At 40.8% G+C, this 17,348-nt stretch overlaps 1 protein-coding gene across 1 annotated transcript in view; it reads right to left on the reverse strand.

Annotated features, from left to right (window-relative positions):
* Positions 1 to 12,857: 12,857 nt before the first annotated feature.
* COMMD10 (COMM domain containing 10) overlaps positions 12,858 to 17,348 on the reverse strand; it is a 121,738-nt gene continuing 117,247 nt past the window's right edge. Inside the window, exons 6-7 of the mRNA XM_065663327.1 lie at positions 14,007 to 14,066; positions 12,858 to 13,374 (exon numbers count right to left, since the gene is read on the reverse strand). Of these exons, the coding sequence (XP_065519399.1) occupies positions 13,336 to 13,374; positions 14,007 to 14,066 (99 nt within the window). The 3' untranslated portion in view covers positions 12,858 to 13,335. The remainder of the gene's footprint in view (positions 13,375 to 14,006; positions 14,067 to 17,348) is intronic.

Here is a 17,348-nt window from a genome sequence, read left to right on the forward strand (position 1 = left end):
TGGAAGGAGCCATGTCCCCACCTGCTTGCTCAGCTCCCTCCTCGTCTTGAGCAGCCAAACCGCAAACCCAGCTCCTGAGGCACCACCTCATCTGCCATAAAGAATAGGGCAACATCGACCCCTTGAAGCCCAAGAAGCCCATCCTCAGTTGGAAGTACCTATATGGTGAATACGGAAACAGGCAGCTATGAGGTGAAGTCTGGAAAAAAAGAAAAGGGAAGATGAACTGCGAAAAGTGGGTCTGGCAAAGATAGGACGAATGATAAAGTCAGAGCTGACCACGTGGTGAAGAAGCTCCTGAAGTGCTCTTAAAATTTGTCATTTTATGAGTCATCCACTTCCAAATGCCAAAATGACTGTGTTCAAAATGTGGTTCATTAGGTGCCAGGTAAACACTGAGATTTACTAGTACTCCCCTAGGGAGACCATGAATGTTCTAACATCTTCTGCCACTGGTTAATTCAATACAGATGGATCCCACTGGAGAAAGACTAAGTACCAGGACACACCTCTGTGTATAGATGTCCACAGCCCTGAGTTCACCCGCCTCTGGTACGGGTGAAATAGAGGTTGCTAAGGAGTGAACAGACTCTGCCTGGGTGACATTCAGTGTCCCAAAGAAAACATCCACTTTAAGTTTTGAGTGGTAGGTCAGTAGAACGTTACCAATTTTTGTGACTTTAAAGTAATATAACTGCAATCAAAACATCAAAAATAAGTTTCAAGTGACCAGACCTCTGCCATCCTGAGCAAGGAATGGGATGTGAGTAACCTGAGATTTGACATCCTGATGACAGGTAAAAGAAGACAAGGTTTGAGGTAGCTCCTGCAAAACATTTCCTCCACTATCTCCACAAAAGAAGGCTCAGTAACACTGGGAGGAACCTCTGGGCTCAGCTGCCACCCTAAGAAGAAGGTGCTCCAACTTGCTGAAGCTGAGGAGGGCAACAATAGAGGTGGGCTATCATGGTACACACAAAACTGGAATCAAAGGTCTGCAGAGAGGAGTTTTAGGACCAAAGTGCTGCGACCGATAGCAAAGCATCCCTCTCTGGAAGCTACAACATACCTCCTATTAGAAACAGGAGATGAACTGGATGAAACACAGTCTTGAGCTCTTGGATTAGCACCTGAAGTGATACGCATCAAGGAAAACTAGCTAGGGACTAAATGTAAGTTTATCCCCTCAATAGTCACATCAGTAGACAGGTAACTACACACAGACCCAGTTCAGGGTTCAATACTGCTTGCCAGCGTGGTGACGAAGTGGCAATCCAGGTGTGCAGATTTGGGCTTTAGACAGTTTTGGCAGCTTTCTGAAGAACCACTGTATTTTTGAGCATGTCTTTGTTGTAGCCCATGTTACTGATGTTGTCTTGATCCTGAAAAAGAACAGTGTGAAGCCCTCTGCCTCTTGAATACCATGTGCTACTGACTGCACAATAGGGCACAGACCACTTCACATCAATACTTGAAGAAACACTCATATTATAAGCAGTAGGACAGACCTTCCAGCCACACACAGCAAAACTGCAGATGCAGTCTGTTAAGGAGAACCTGAGTTCTGTCGATACAAACAGGGTGCTCTTCTAGAGATGCTCATAGTGAATTCATTGGTCTCCATTGCCTCCTGGCCAAACACGTACAGCATGGAAACTCTCAAATTAAAAGGTTATCTTATTCTACGAACAGGTTGTCTTATTCTGTAAAAAGACCCCAGCATAGGCAATACACAGTCAAAAGGAGTATCCCAGTGCACTGCTCCTCTGAGGCTGCTGGCTATGATACCTGAAGCACTAAAATTTGCTGGTTTCTCAGTGTTCAGATGTTCCATATCCTGATAGTTAATAGGTTAATTTACATTCAATAAAAAGCATCAGAACAATGGCAAGCTGAGACGTAAAACAGTACCTACATAAAGTACATATGCACCTGAACTAGCTTCCTACTGCATGATACTAGACATAAAAGGATTCAAGGCCAACAAGCACACAGTGTGTCACAAATTCACTCTAGAAAATTAAGCCATTCAAACTTCCGAGTGCCACTCTTTGTTTCATTTAAAGCAGCAAATATTTTCGGGTTTTAAATTGGGAGTACACACAAACCCTCTGGAATATGGGCAGAGACTACTTGATAGTCTGCTGTGATCTTATCAGATCCTTCACAGCACAGCCCATGAGAATATTTTGATTCAGTTCTGCATGTTTCTGGTAATAAAGAATTATTTGTAGCATAAATCCGAAGATGTTCTATGTTCTTACCTTTTGCTGATAAGAACACACCGGTCTTGCAAGCTCAGCAACTAGCATTTATGTATATCTTGGTTTTGATCATGAACCTTATCTTTTAGCAGGAAATTAAAATCTCTTGTGGATTAGTATCAAATCCGTGCTTACAAAACACATCAGTGAAAAGCGTTACTGATGTCTCTTCAGAGGATTTAACTTGACCGTGTCACATTAATCACCTCTGAAGCAAAGGAATGACTCATAATTGTTCTCCATTACCTTGTGTTTGCTTTTTCAGCATTGCAAAAATGCCTGGCCCAGGACCATGGATCATAAATCTCATCAGACTTGTGGACAAGTGTTTTTTGCCATGCTATGTTATGTGTTGGCCTTTTTCTTCTGATTATAAAAATCTGTTTTAAATATAGGTACTTCTGAAGTATCGCATTTTGAACCTTCTGTTCCTTTGAACACAATGCTCCTGTCAGTCCTTATAGAAGGTAAAATTAATCTATAAAGCTGTTCTGTATCCTCTAGGATATTTGCTTTTCAAAGAAGTGACTGAAAGCTACTGTGTACTAATACCCAAATAAACAGATTGCATCTGCAGTGAACAAAAAGATCTTTTTGCTAATGCAGCAAAACCTCTACAAAGAAAAAGTTTATGTGATCACTCAAACAAGCAATGGAAACAGGACTGATCTTCTAATAAAGGTAGATTAAAAATGAGCTTAATGTGCCCAGAAATGTTTTGTTTTTTTTCATAAGAGGCTTTTTTCCTGCATCTTACTGTTTCCTGATCTTCCCTGTTGTTTGGCTGGTTTATCTAGTCACTTCCTTGTACCAACAGTACTGACCTTGGGTGTCATCATGATGAACAGTGCAATTTTACAAAGTATAATCAATTTGAGAATAGTGTTTTACTGGCTTTAAGACCCATACCGAGTCCTTCAGAAGTTCACACCAGCAGAGGACTCTTGACAGAAAAATGGCATCTCCTGATCCTCTGCTGAAAAGTGGCCATGGTACAAATGTTACAAATGAGTAAAGAACGTAGCAAAACATCAATTACAACTTAAAAGTGTAGGGCAAACTGTGGGCAAAAGCAGTTACCTCAAGCTGTACAGTGAGCCAGGGTAGAAACAGTAGAAGAATGTCAGCAAAGAGGTCAAAGAAGAAACGGTCAAGTTTGGAGGAAAGTTTTCACAAAATCCAAGGCAGCACCAGAAGACCAGATCATGGTTTAGTGGAACGCATCATTCTTACTGGGGCTTCAGAACTCTTCTCAGAGATCATGTTCATGAAATCAGTGCCTTAAAGACTAGAGACTAGGGAAAGGTATCTGCTTTTCAGAGTCTGTACTGTTAGTCAGATCCACATCAGGATTTCAGCCAACCTGCACCTGGAGTGGCATAGACAGCCATTCCACTTCAAATCAATTAACCCAAACCTTTGGAAATCAATTGGTGATTGTTTTTTCCCCAATCAGACTCTTCCTTGCAAACAAAGTGTTGTTACAGGTTGATGCTGTTGCATTTTCCTGCTCTTCCTCATGCCTGCTGCAGTTACCAGGGGGTTACTGCAGTACCATGTTCCCAGACTGGGAAAGGATCAGCCTTCAAATATTCAAAAAATATAACGAGAAAAAGGAGAAATAAGGAAACAAGATTATGCAAAGAAATTGATAGCATCTTCTTCCAGTCACCAAGTGTCCTGGGTTCAGCAGTAGCAGCCATTTTTCTCCTTCTTAGTAGCTGGTGCAGTGCTGTATTTTGACTTTTGGTCTGGGAACAGAGCTGGTAACACAAATGTTTTAGTCTGACCAAGGACTTTCTGAGCCTCATGCTCTGCCAGGGAGGAGGGGAAGCCGGGAGGAAGCAGATCAGACACCTGACCCAAACTAGCCAAAGAGGTATCCCATACCACAGCACGTCATGCCCAGGATGTAACCGAGAGTTACCCGGAAGGGGCTAAGACTGCAGGGTTGGCCGAGGTATCGGTCGGTGCTCAGTCGGGTGGGGTTGGGCGCGTTATCGGTCGGCTGGTTTTGAGGTGCTGTGTTCTCTTCCCTTGTTATTTCCCATATCATTATTATTATTGGTGGTAGCAGTAGTGATTTGTGTTATACCTTAGTTACTAAACTGTTCTTATCTCAACCTGTGGGAGTTGCATTCTTTTCGATTCTCCTCTCTGTCCCTCCGGGTGTAAGGGGAGGGCAAGAAGGGGGGGAGAGAGAGAGTGACTGCGTGATTTACTGTTGACTTGTTTAAACCACGACAGCAAGTCATCAGAAAGATTGTCAAACCAAAGAAAACCATCAAATGCTTTTAACCAAAGCCAGTATAAAGTATTCACTAAATATATGTACTGAGAGTTAAAAGGTAGAGTAAATCTTCATACAAGTGATATGAAGATCTCTTTTATCTATAGAAGAGATACAGCTACTTTATCTGGAGGCTGGCAGAGCTCTCTCACGGTCTGCATTTTCAAGGGAGGAACTATTACTTTTGATGCAGAAGTGGGCTAACACAGCAGCTGAAGGCACAATCTGATTTGAAACTACCAAAATCACTTCACTGAAGATGGCTACGATGAGGGGGCTACTCTGGCAAACAAAAACCACAGTCATCTGTAGCCTGGGTTTGATTTAGGCAGGGCTATGAAATGCAGAATGAGGTTCCAAGTTCATGCATTGTGACCTTGTGCGTAGGAATAAGATTGATTAATAGAAAATTTCCTTTCTTCCAAGATGCTGAAATCATTATACAACAGGGATATGACCTTTTGCTCAGATACTCTTACACATTCATATCCAGGTCTGCCTGGAAGGAGCTCAAGCGTAGATTTTATTCATCTAACATAGTAGTTAAACCATGAACTTTGCTCCAGGCACCAGAGTAAGCTCCACCTTCAGCTTCTCTCTCATATTGACGATTTCAACTAAATATTCATTTAAAACTTCTCTGTTCCCAGAGAGATGACTGATCTCAAAACTTACCGACTTCAGTGCTATGTAAGAGATATTCACCAATCCGAAATTTCATCTGTCAATCCCAACAGACTTTTTAATGTCTTTCTGTTCAGCCAGAAAGACATTAAATTTACCCAAGGTGATTTGCCTTCCCAGTTGGGCACTGTTTGCAGAGGCAGGCAAGAGCAGCACTGCCCAGGTACGCATGAGGGCCTTGTATGCTCTGTCCTGACATACGGAAGGGCTTCAGGGCACTCCTTCTACTGACTACAGACATAGAAGAATCAATCAGTAGAATACCAAACAGACTTTTGATTGGCAGATGCAGGGTGGTATCTGGCAGGGAAGCTGCAGTTCAGCTGTAAAAGGATATTAAAGGCTCTCCAAGTTACTTACTGACCGTTGCAATAAGAAGTGTACACAGTATCTGTTGCCCAAATAAGAACTAAGAAAACTCCATTTCTCTGCACATGTCCTTGGTAATACGTAGTGCTCTCTCAATTAAAGGAGATTCTGCTCTGTTTATTTTCTCCCTTTTGGCTCTTTACAAAATTCTTTTTTTTTTTAAGATTATCAGATTTCTAAGAAACTGGGACCACTACAATTCATCCTGTGAGAGAGAGAGTGAACCCAGCTCATATCTATGGGCTTGTTTTCTCTACATTTATCTGATGTTCTTCTGTTGCTCTATATCAGATTCTGAGCATGATTTAGCTTACTGCAATCCATAAGGATGATGTGGGGAAACAGAAATGATTTTATTCATGTAGCCAGTTTGGCTGCAAAGAAGATACTGAATCACTCATAGGCTGGAATGAGAGTTTGCTTCAGAAATGGCCACATGGTTAATAATTCCCCTGCCCTGAAAGGCTGATCATGTTCTACCTCCCTTTTCACATAAACCTTCCCTAGCTCTTTCTCAAAGTGAGTTCCAAACCTGGAGTGCTAGGACAACATCCACAAGAGATTTACCCTACCTTGAGCTGTGCTGAATGATGGCCTGAGATAAGGGAAGGGGTCTCCCTGCGAGCAGAGATAACGCATGGGAGGAGAAAAGTCCATTTTGTTCTTGAGGTCTGTGGTGCCTATTTCCAGGCTGTGCATCATCTGGAAGTAGTATGAACGTGTTACGAATCAGAAGAGGAGATGGCAAAGACCCACTATCACAAGGCATAGTTCTTGACTGCGACACCAGGGATTCATCTGGGATGCAAGGTGCTACTCCTTTGACCTCATTTGTCATACACACAGTATCTGAGCAAAAGTGCTGCTTATGATGAATATAATACACATCCCTTCCAGAGCAAAGAGCTAAGCTAACAATGTTCAGTCCAGGCTACATTTGCCCAATACAGTCAACTTCTTTAATCTCATCCTGACTAACCGTTATCCCAGGAAGAGGCAGACCTCACCTCGTTGGCAGTCTGAGATGCAAACCAAGACTTAAAGCCTAAGTTGCACCCCAATGCAGGGAGCAGGTCCCTTCCTCATTCCCCTGGGCTTTACTCGGATTCACCTGCTGTTGCTCATACTGCCTGTGGCAAATACTTCAAACAAATTCAAGCAAGCAAGCCTTCTTCACAATGCTTCCTAAATATATTAATCATTCTTAAATTAAACAAGGGTTTTTTTGTTACCCCCCCTCCATTTTCTTTATTTTGCATGTGACCAAAGCTGCATTTCTGAACGCTCTGGAGGCAGAAAAATAAACAAGTGGATGACAGAAAAAGTGCAGAATTCCACACTGCGTGTGAAATGCAATTTAGTTCAGTTGCCCTCTATTGAACCTGTGGATTGGAATGAGAAGAAACAGCATCAGCTCGCCTGTATGCAGAGGTCTTCATGTTAACCCTCCTGGGATGAACCTTCCAACACAGTGCAGATGCGAGGAGTTTGGTTAGCACTGACCAGAGAGTACTGCTTCTCCTCCCTTCACATGTCCTGAATGACTAGAGGGTGAATTCCAAAAAAGACAGCCTGGTGCTCCAGCATGCCCAATTGTATAACTAACACTCTACAGAGAAGGCCAGTTTCCTGCATATGTGAATCTTCATAGCCATCTCAGAGACAGATACCACATTCATCCCAATTTCCTTGAATGTGTGCTGTATATCTCCATAGAGGGACAGTTAATGTAAGAGTGATGATAAAAAGTTAAAAGTGCTCTTGTGGAAGAGGTATTTTCTCTAAGAAGGTGATCATCAATTTGATGGATGGACCACTCGGTGGATAGAGAACTGGCTGGATGGCCGCACACAAAGAGTTGTGGTCAACGGCTCAATGTCCGGCTGGAGACCCGTAACGAGTGGTGTCCCTCAGGGATCGGTGTTGGGACCGGTCTTGTTTAACATCTTCGTTGCTGACATGGACAGTGGGATTGAGTGCGCCCTCAGCAAGTTTGCCAATGACACCAAGCTGTGTGGTCCGGTTGATACGCTGGAGGGAAGGGATGCCATCCAGAGGGACCTTGACACGCTTGTGAGGTGGGCTGATGCCAACCTTATGAAGTTGAACCACGACAAGTGCAAGGTCCTACACCTGGGTCAGAGCAAGCCCAGGCACAGCTACAGACTGGGTAAAGAAGAGATTCAGAGCGGCCCTGCGGAGAAGGACTTGGGGGTGCTGGTTGATGAGAAAATGAACATGAGCCAGCTTCAGTGTGTGCTCACAGCCCAGAAAGCCAACCGTATCCTGGGCTGCATCAAAAAGAGCATGACCAGCAGGTCAAAGGAGGTGATCCTGCCCCTCTACTCTGCTCTTGTGAGACCTCACCTGGAGTATTGTGTGCAGTTCTGCTGTCCTTAACATAAAAAGGACATGGAACTGCTGGAACAAGTCCAGAGGAGGGCCACGAGGATGATCAGGGCACTGGAGCACCTCCCATATGAAGACAGGCTGAGAAAGTTGGGGCTGTTCAGCCTGGAGAAGAGAAGGCTGCGTGGAGACCTCATAGCAGCCTTCCAGTACCTGAAGGGGGCCTATAGGGATGCTGGGGAGGGACTCTTCGTCAGGGACTGTAGTGACAGGACAAGGGGTAATGGGTTAAAACTTAAACAGGGGAAGTTTAAATTGGATATAAGGAAGAAATTCTTTCCTGTTAGGGTGGTGAGGCACTGGAATCGGTTGCCCAGGGGGGTTGTGAGTGCTCCATCCCTGGCGGTGTTCAAGGCCAGGTTGGATGAAGCCTTGTGTGGGATGGTTTAGTGTGAGGTGTCCCCGTCCATGGCAGGGGGGTTGGAACTAGATGATCTTGTGGTCCTTTCCAACCCTAACTATTCTATGATTCTATGATTCTATGTGTAGAGCTCCACGTTGCCTTCCTATAATGTCAGTAAATGGAGAAAACCTTGGAAAACCATGGAAAATCTTTTAGCCTCAGTAGAGAAGGAACTAATCTTGCAAGTGAGAGCAACAAGTACTTCCTAGATACACAGCTCAACGCAGCTGGACAGCACCTGATTTGTAACAGACCAATGTCTTCTCCTGTCTCTTGAGAAACAAAGAAGGAATAAAGGGATCATCTAAGCACTTCATTTCAGTTAAAATTACACTATATAATTTGGGATGATCAACACAATTACAAAGGTCAAGGGAAAATCCACTAAAATTGAGTCATTACTGTGGAAATTAGAAATCACTTGTTGCATCTTACTACTTTATGAGACACCATCAAGAGTGAGTCAGAAATCAGCACCCTAGTTCATCCACCTAAATGAAATCACTGTTATTCCAAAGGCCAGTTTGGCTGGTCCACAGAAAAGGAACTTTCTCACATTGGCTCAAAATGTTGTTCATTTTCACTAGTCAAATAAGCTATCCAAGGGTGAAAAAAAGATATGATACTTACTCAGTGGGCAACAGGCATTACTAAGGTCTGTGATTTCTTTACTGTAATGTGAATGAATTCATAATCTTTGAAGATATGACATGCCAGTACGGCCACTGAAATGTTACCAATGCCGTTGGAAATCAGAGAATATGAGATGGAACAAGTGTGAAGAGGAGCTGACACTATTTTATCACAATTAACACTTTTCTTCCTTTGACCAATGTAAGACTTAGCATTTTCATAAATTCTTTGTGCTTTGAAAGAACAAGGCTTCAGTCTTTAGAATCAGACTGCAGAAAATTAAGCTGCAGGTCATAACTCAAAATTGATATGTCAATAAACCCAGGAATTAAAGGGGAATTTGAAGGCTCCTCTGGAGAGCCAAAGCAGGTTTGGAAATCAGTCAAAATTTGAGATAGCAAAGTTATATTTGTCTGTCTACCTACATATTTTATTCCAACAAAACAGAATACAGAAATTTAGACATTCCATGCTCTGTTGAGAACCAAGAAGCATACGCCTAAGGTTGATTTGGACAAAGATAATCTAATATATTTCTACTCAACAAGCATTAATGCACTGTTGATATTGTTTCCACTAAGTGATGTACAAAGGCTTGCTCTTCAACAGTAACTTGTTGTTTCCAAGGTAGTTCTCACACTGGTTTTCATTTTAGGCCCAGAACTCCAAGTCTTCATGTCAAAACGATAGTGGTGCTTGTTTACTCCAAACTGAAAACTTATTTCTTTTGTCAGTAGTCCATTTGAGGCAGATTTTGATACTATGAGAAAAGAACAGTCACAGAAAATATGGTCTTTAATGCCCCAGCAAAGATCAATCAAATGTTTTTAAAATACACTGAAAGATCTGAAAGTACATTTAGTAATTCTTACTTATTCAAATATCCCATTTTAGAGTTTAATAAATTTCTCAAATATCTTCCTTCAACACAATCAGAAGCCTTTGTAATTTCAGTTCTGGCTCACCCCCAGGGGATATTAAAGACCAACCCTTTGCTAGGACCCTGAACTGAAAATAACCTGGGACATATCCCTTTGCCGCAGTAAGAACTTCAAAATACCCACAAGACTCACTGTTCAAAACTGTGTTTCACCCAAATGAAAAACAAAAGCTTTTAGACCTTCAGCATGCACACCCCTGCCTATGACCCCACACCACAAGCTGGTGTATTCAGTTCTGAACAGGCTATGTGCCCCTTTCCTCCCAGAAGTGTTTTCTTTACACTGCCTCTGCAGTATGGCATTGCGTGTAGTCACTGCTGCAGGCAGATCTCCTATTCTCCAAAGGGATCCCCCAGCCCATGCTGGTGCCCGTTTCTCTCTCATTCCCTGACGCTGCTGAGACACCAAGACTTCAACCAAAGTAAGCAGGGGCAGTTGCCCTCAGGGAAGACTAATCTTCTCCTCTCCAGTTCCACTCAGGTACACACAGCAGCAACTAGAATAAAAGCCTTCTTTTCTGCAAGACATAACACAGAAACCCTAAACAGCTCTGCTCTTCTGTACTCAGCTTTCTTTCCTTATCCAGGAACACTTAAATAAGTGACCAATGCTGCTCTCTCAGACAGCACTGCTTTTGCCATCACTTTCCTAATAATTTATAACCCCAAGCTTCCCATTATACAGCAAATTCTTTCAAAACTAAGAGTTAATGTCTGAGTGTTCCTCAAAAAAGATAACAACTATACTTCTTACCATGAGGTATATGCTGTTTTTTATTATGGCTTCTGTCAGCAAGACATTCAGTACATTCAGAAAAAAAGCAATCGCAGCTAAAGAAATCATAACCCTCTTCATCCATCTTCAAACAAGGATAAACACTATATAAATTTTACAAAATCTTTGCAGTCTTAGGGTTTGATTTTTCTATTTTTCCTTTTAACATTGTTTTATAACTTTATTTCCTATTAAAGCTAGATTTAAAATGCTCTTTTTTTTGTTATCCCACAATTTTCTTCAGTTTTGGCCAAATCTGCACCAAGGCTGACACTTACGTGTAGGTAGTAACACAACTGGCCAGTTTTCATAGTTAACTCCGATTTACTTTGTTTCCCCACTTTTCTTCCCATTCCCCTATTATATAAGGTTTTTCTCTTCCTTTGCCTTGTATTTTCTTTGTGTATATACTTTTGCCATGCTTTCCAGTGTTCTTCCTCTTCCTTACACTTTCCCAACTCCCAGATTCCATACTTGGGAATACCCATGACTCTATCCTCTCTGTCCTTTTTCCCCACATGCAGTTACTTCCTACTTTGTCTCTGACTTCTTTTTTTTTCAGATGTGCTTGCTGATTTGTCCAAACTTTGCACTCCAAACTTGTCCTGCCTTCACCCCCTCCTCCAGGATTCATCAGTCACCACCTATGTTCACAAAGATAACTTAAATCCTCTCCCACACTTGGACAACTGCCTTAGTATGTCCTTCATCTACATGGCAGAGTCTTCAACTTACTTCAGACCTGACTTCCAGAACTTAAGCTCTGGAAGCTGGAGAGAAAACACTCAAGACCAGTGTCCTGGTACGTAACATACTATCCTATGGGACGAGTAGAGAAGAAATGACCTAAGGGTCAAGAAGAAGGGCATTTTCCTAATTATGAAGCACTGTTAATGCTGGCAGGCAGAGCGAATGGTGGGGATGCTTACCTGCAGACACACACCAACCCATACAGCCTGAGATGAGCAAGCCAGCAACCTGTCGCTGAATAGCCAGGCTCAGTATGTGATGTCTTTGGGTGGGAGTGTTTTATCCCCAGAAAATTAGGTACATTTGCCAGTGGCTTAAGACAAGGCAAGATCTTAGCAGCCAGCCTCACAAGGTGTGAAGGGTAAGATTCTGCTGTGCAGTGATGACTCACTTCTTCTTTTCTACAGGGTAATAGTGTTACCTTACCAGAGTGGTACAGTATTGTCTGGCGTTTCAGTGAAGAACTATGATAAATGTGTTTTTTCTCTCCAGTGCCCTTTATTCACATGTAGGCTGCTAATGCCTTTTTCTTCTAAATCTGTTCTCTCGCACCTCAAAACAACTGGTGCAAACCCCTTCAGCAATCTTGAGGCAAGAGCACTATCCCTAATAAAGCAACACAAAAAGCCCAAACCAACCTTCCAAAAGCAACAGCGCAAGAAATCCAGCACAAGAGAACCTAACCACCACCTGTTCAAAATATACCTTTAGGCTATACTTATATCTAGTGTTGCAAACCTCAAAAGAAAACTGGCTGGTTGGCTATTGACCATTCCTGTTTTAGGCATCAGGAAGAAAAAAGCCTTGTTCAGAGAATCCCTTAAAGAGAAAGAAAAACAAGCTAATGTCAAAGATTTTTATTTTCTTTCATTTTCTATTAGCCTTGAGTAGAGAGCTGTACACTGTGCCCACTATCAAGGTGTAGCAATGAAGTTGCCTGTTCAATGAATGGCAACAAACAAGAACTTTAACTTCTCACACTGCTCATGAACTTCCATTCATCTAGAACTGATGAGTGAAAATATGACCAACTTGGCCTTATGTCACTGTACCTTATTTCTTCCTGCTCCATGTAAGAACAGCGGTAGACTACATCAGAAAGAAACAACAAATAGCTTTCAGAAATCTGATCGTCACACTATTTCAGTGGTCTTTATTATACACTCTGAGATTTGTCCCCTCAGTTATACACCATACTACTTAGGTTCATTGGTATGCATGCGGGGCTAAGAAGCTGTATTTATTCTCAGTGACAAAAGTAAACACTGAAATCAGAAACATTTATTTAGGGAAAAAAAAAACCAAACCAAAACAAAATCAAAACCCAAACTAAACCAATCTATTTGTAAATTCAGAATTTATTTTGACAAATTTTCAATAAGCATTATCAATTGTGTGAATGACAATTCAAGATTATAAGAGATTTTACCAGCTGTGCATTTTCTAGCTACTTTTATATTCTCTTTATGTCTAAAAAATAGATTTTATTCCTGGTCCCTCACTATTATGCAAATTGATACCACAATCAAGTAACACTCATAACAGGACAAAAAAAAATATCTGAAACAGGGTAGCTTTCTTCTCCGCCTCCCATAAGCAACGCTTTTCTTCTCAATAGCTCAGAGAACAAGAGAATGTCCATCAGAACCTTCAGACTCTTAACAAAGACTCTCTGCTAATGTTACTGGTTTAAAAAAGAGATAAGCCATATAATTTTACAGGAAGTGACCCACACAGCAAACACAGCTTGGCAATCTATCTTCAATTCAAAATAATGAGGTGGCAGGAGCGTGATGGCGAAATAAGTCTTCAAAAACATCACGTAAGGGAATCCAGCTGTGCTTGTATAGTTTCCAGCTATTTAAGGGAACAAAAATGAGAGAAAAAACTTCACTCATACAAAATGTTGTTTAGAAACATGCAAACAGCAAAAAAATCACATTCCAATATCTTCAACTGTGCATACTAAATCTATTCACATAGCAATAAAAAATCCTGTACTCGTGAATACTTGTTTTTACATGAAGCTATTAGAATTCATTGCTGCAGTTTAAATATTCAAATTTTAAGGAAGCAGTTGTCTAAATACTGCCTTTTTTACACGCACAGATGTTCTGCTGTGAATTTCCAATGCATAATAACAAGGTAAAAAAATAACAGAGTTCATTTTGACTGGATTATGAGCCTGGCATTTTGACTGAAGATGTTACACAAAGATGCTGTTTCCAGAGAGCTCCTTGTTGTTAATCATCAGCAGCTCCTCTCGATCTAACCACCAGGTATGCTTGCAATGTCCCAGGCCCTGCCAATTCCAAATTCGAATGCACAGACTCCTCTTGAAAATGTGATCAAAGAAATCCAACAGCCTTAATTAAAGTTGGATCCATTTTCCTTCCAGTTTCATTAGATTAAATTCACATAGGCAACACTTCCTGCTGAGCAGCATAAGGTGTTTACAAAGAAACTATAGTATTGTAAAATCTACAGACCTTGTTATAGAATTCAAACAGCTCCTGATGACTAAATTCTACAAACACTTTCTTCAGGTTCTGTGAAGATAAAAAGAAAAAAGAAAAAAAAAAAAAAAAGGAAGAAATAAGAATACTTCTTTTTTTTTTCTTTTTGGCACTAATTCCTGTAATTCAGAATATGAGATTTAAGCTACATGAAAGACACTGGTTGCAACAGTTAGTTTTCCTCCTATCCACTATAATGTCCCACATATATGCATATTCCATTTCAGTGAACAATTCAAGTCTACAGGTACATCTATTTTGCTGAAAATAGTAAAATATTCTATGAAAATGATTTTGTTACCTTATTTTTCAGTCAGATAAAAATGAAAGATTACATTCATCTTTCTCAGCAGCCCATCTAAGATCTGGTAAATACCATCACACAATGACAAAGTCAGTACTGTATTTGATTGAACTTGCACAGCTATTAATGTACTGCACCAGCAAAAAGCTAATACTTCCATTCATTAATCTAACAGTTATGATCTTAGCATGCTGACACTGCTATAGGCATCTGTGCACAGATTCAACCTAAGTTAACAATTAACACAACAACTTCAAAGCAGTGCTTAAACACTAAAAAAGCAAAATAACATAACTGATGGAAACTACTGTAGATAAAACAGATGGTGGTAATAATCCTCTGCATGCATGTGCTGATGTCTGTGGAGACAGGGGCTAAATTACGTTTTCTGTCCTGCTTGAAAGAAACAGGTAGTTTAATTCCTGCTATTTTCAGTCACAGTGGAGATCTATCCAGACTTTCTAAGCTTATTTCTTCTACGTTGCTTTGTCACTTTACTTCTTTTAAAATAAATTCCTATTACTGCACAGCACATTCTTTGTATTGTTGCTAGACTTTCCAAACTGGGAGGCATTCCTGAGGATAACAGCTGCACTTCCACAAACACTAACAAGGCTCTGTGAAAACCAAATCTGGACACCACTACTCACAAAACACTATCAGCTGAAATAACGTACACAAGCAAAGTTTGTTTAATGGATACCAGTGTCATGTACCTCTTAAGTCAGTACAAAAACGCTTATTTATCAATTCTGCTTAAATAAGCAAGGATACTTTTGCATACAGACAAGGCCAGATTCTGTGTACTCTCATACCAATGCAAGTCTCGATCTAAGTCAATAACACTGCTGAATTTGGCGCACCAAATGCACAAGAGCAGCAGAAGCCCTGGGAACTCAGGATAGGTACTGCCTGGTGCCTGCTCCTCAAAAGGAGCTGTAAGACACAGGAAAGGGATGAAATGTCTGGGGCCAGCCTGTCTGGTGCAATTCCTCCTACCGACTCTGCAGAAAGAAGGATCCTTTCCAACAATTTCAGGAAGGCTACAAAAGCCTAGAAAAGGACCAGTGATTTGCATGAGAGACCAATCTTCCCCCTCTGGGAAGGAACAATGCAATTCTGGGAATCGTATGGTGAATACAAAATAAAACTACCACTACAGCAGTTCTCTTTGCCATGACTCCAGCTGATCCCCCCTCCAAGGAGCATAATACCGTGACAGGGAAGTAAAAGCATTTTTAAAGGTTTTCTAATAGCTGAGAAACAAAGAGAAAGCAAACAAGTGGCTTCTTCAGAAAAGAAAGGGGATAGAGGAAAGAAGAAAGATAAACTAACAGCAAATGGAAATGGATCTACCATTTCAGGCTGGACGTTTGTTTGGAATCTGCCATTCCAGAAGGATTTTGGTGTTTGAATGAAAGGAAGTGAAACCTAAAAGAGGAGGTTCAGAATAAAAGGAAGATATCGTGTATCTTAAAGTTTATCACTCATACTGAATAGCCAAGGTAATCTCTTGCATTGTTTCTGGTAGAACAGTCTGCTGGATTTCAGTAAAATAGTTTTGCCATGCCTCCAGAAAGGGGCAGTGGGGGTGTGACACCTCCAACCACCTCATTTCTCCAACCTCTGCGTCTCATGCAAGATGGGCATCTTCTGGTACTCCTTCAGATCAGCAACCAAGATCAACTACTCACACACACAAAAAACTCCCAAAAATGAAAAGCTGGTCTTTCATATTTTCCCTAGCTAAGTTAATTACCATAAGATGGGGTATGCTAACGAAAAAAAGTGTGGCTCTTTTAATTCACGTTCTCGTTATACTAAAAAAAAACCCCAAATCACTCCGCTTTATGAACAGGCTGAGATTTCTCTTGCCATTATCATTTAATAATCACAGTCTGATAAATAAGACAAAATTTATATTGCACTGTGGCAGGCAAATGCCTGTGGAGATCTAAAAGAAAACATACCATGTCAGGCTATGTTTGTGATCTGGGGGTGGGAGTGTCAAAGGAAGAGAGGATATAACAATCTTTTATGAAATATGTTGTTTATCTGCACTTAATCCTCTGCTGAAACAGAATTGTTCTATGTGTGAAAACCTGGTCCATCTACTACATCACTTCAGCAGAGAGCACTGCCACAAAAATACATGCAGAAGTTGGCATCAGTTAAAAATGTGGGGTTTATAATACTCACTAGTATGAGCCCCTTGGGGAAGATGCGAAATGATCATTGTTTTGTGCTCAGGAGTTCCATATATAGACCACAAAAACATCATATCATAGCTAGGTCCCTACATGAAAAAGCTACATTTGAGCAGGCTGATGGGCCCCAATTTTTAGCTGAGGTATCTATTCTTCATTTATTTGCTTTATTCTGTGTGAACACAAGCAACTGTAATTAAAACAATGTGTCACAGGACGAGGTTAGCATCCAGTTCTTTAATGGATGATTAAGTGGTATTAAAAATGACTGTATAGATAAAATACTGCTAAAGCCCCTAGAGAAGGCAAATTCCTGATATACTTTATGGCATTTTGATCAGATAAGAATACAAGGTTAAAAACTGCAGTAATTTTTCAACCATAACTAAAACACAGGAAAAAAAAAATCACTTTCAGCTTACTGACTTAATTAAATGTCACTATGTGCAGATAGAGTCTCAGCCTATTTATGTAAAGCTGCCTCTTTTATCTGAACATGCAGGTTTTCAGATGTTCTCTAACCTAGTATGTATTTCCCAGAACGTAAATAGGAAAACAGCAATTTTCTGGATGTCTAACTTCTTTCTTCCTTCTATCAAGTATATAATTCCCTTTTCCTCTTTATTGTTAAATTTCCTCCTATTTCTCACCTTTACTCTACTCTTACCCTCATTTCTGGCATTTCATTTTCTCTTTGCTATTATCATCTTCACATGAAAGAAAATTGAACACAGTAACCAGAAAAGTAAACTGAATTTATTCCCATTGTCACCATCAGTCATTCTAATACTTTTTCTTATTACG

Source organism: Lathamus discolor, chromosome Z (assembly GCF_037157495.1).
Source record: "Lathamus discolor isolate bLatDis1 chromosome Z, bLatDis1.hap1, whole genome shotgun sequence".
NCBI classification, from domain to species: domain Eukaryota; kingdom Metazoa; phylum Chordata; class Aves; order Psittaciformes; family Psittacidae; genus Lathamus; species Lathamus discolor.